We start from the raw sequence: 1444 nt of genomic DNA, 5'->3' as shown, positions 1-1444 counted from the left end.
CGGATCTAGTGGTAGTCGAGGTCGACGGGGTGGTGTTCCCACGAGCCGGGGTGAATCTCCTTAAGAATAAAGAGATATACCCGCGCCCGCTCCCCGTCTAGCCCCTCCGGGCGGAGGTGGTGGTGTGTCGCTTTTAATGGGTGGTGGGTGGTGTCAGGGAATGGGTTCCGCTATGGTTCTTGAATGGCGATAATCGGCACCTTCCGCGCTTCGCGCAGGAACGGCGCTATGACGCGGTCCTGGCCGCTTGCGCATTGTACTGTATGATCTCCAGCGGGCCATCAATCATTGATTATCAACGACAGATGACGAGTCTGGAGGATCCGTCGGATCCCGCGCTCGGGCCGGGGTGGACTGGCCCCTATGAATGGTCACCCGCGGGAGCTTCGTGGACGACACAATCCGTTTCGCGGGGGTCTTGGCCGAGCTGGACGGCGTGGGGATTTGGGAGCGTCTCCGGACCCGCTGCGCGGCCTCCACCGCGGTGGGTGTAGGGGACTTCCCTTGGAGGCGCGCGGACGACCGTGTCGAGGACAGAGTCGATACCCGCGTGCTTTCGGAGACAGTCTCGTAGCTGTCATCCGGAGCCTCGTGTGAGCCCTGCGGCTCGTTCTCCCGCCGGTCCTCTATCTCCGTATCTTGCGGTTCTGGCGGAGAGAGGGCCGGCGGGTTCTCGGCGGGCTCCTCCTCGATTGCACTGCCTGTAGAGATGCGTTGACGCTTTCGGGCTCGGGTCTGCACCGGCAGACTGAGATCCATCTGATTGGTGGTCAGGGCGACCTCGCGAGAGCTCCCGGGAGCCCCCCCTGTCGCCGCTGCCGCCGCTGCCTGGGCGCCGTGTTCCGCCGTCAGACTGGCTCGGGATGGAACATCGGCCGGACGGGCCGGGTCCGGGACACTCGTTCCATCTTTTTCTTGTGGTGGGAGCAGGTCTTGCTCCACGCGACGTGTGTTCCTTCTTGCAGTTCGCACAGTTCGGCGCTTCGCCGCGTTTCGTGCATACTTTGGTGGGGTGGTTAGCCGCGCAGCGTGCGCAGCGTGTGGGGTTATGACATTGGGATCCTATGTGACCATACTGTTGACAATTGTAGCATTGTTTGACGCGCGCGCTGCGGTCGTAGATCTCCGTCGCATGGACTTCGAATTTCCAGACCACCCCGTTGGCGATAGCTGCATTCGCCGACACGGGGTCCAGGAACTCATCACGAGTGATGTGGCCTTCTTACCGGCCTCGGGTGTGCGCTTGGGCCCCCCAAGGTAAGGGATTTCGGACCGCCCGCTCCAGAGGTGGGCGTTTTCGGCCACAAGGGCCTCGGTAACATGGCTGAGCTGGGTCAGGTCGACCGACTTGATCGGCACGGCGTGGGCGACCAAAATGCGGGGCCCCCGGGAAAGCCCACCACTGTCCCCATGCATCACACCTGGATATATATCTCTCTGACTA

General features: G+C 62.5%; 1 protein-coding gene across 1 annotated transcript; it reads right to left on the bottom strand.

Moving 5' to 3' along the window:
- Positions 1-285: 285 nt before the first annotated feature.
- ATEG_09485 (uncharacterized protein) lies at positions 286-1322 on the bottom strand (the record flags this gene model as incomplete). Its single annotated transcript, XM_001218106.1, has 2 exons — positions 286-1062; positions 1227-1322. 2 exons carry the CDS (start codon positions 1320-1322, stop codon positions 286-288), a joined length of 873 nt encoding a protein of 290 aa, XP_001218107.1.
- Positions 1323-1444: the final 122 nt, after the last annotated feature.

The sequence above is a fragment of the Aspergillus terreus genome, genomic scaffold (genome assembly GCF_000149615.1).
Source record: "Aspergillus terreus NIH2624 scaffold_15 genomic scaffold, whole genome shotgun sequence".
In the NCBI taxonomy this organism is placed as follows: domain Eukaryota; kingdom Fungi; phylum Ascomycota; class Eurotiomycetes; order Eurotiales; family Aspergillaceae; genus Aspergillus; species Aspergillus terreus.
This window is presented reverse-complemented; position numbering and strand designations above follow the sequence as displayed.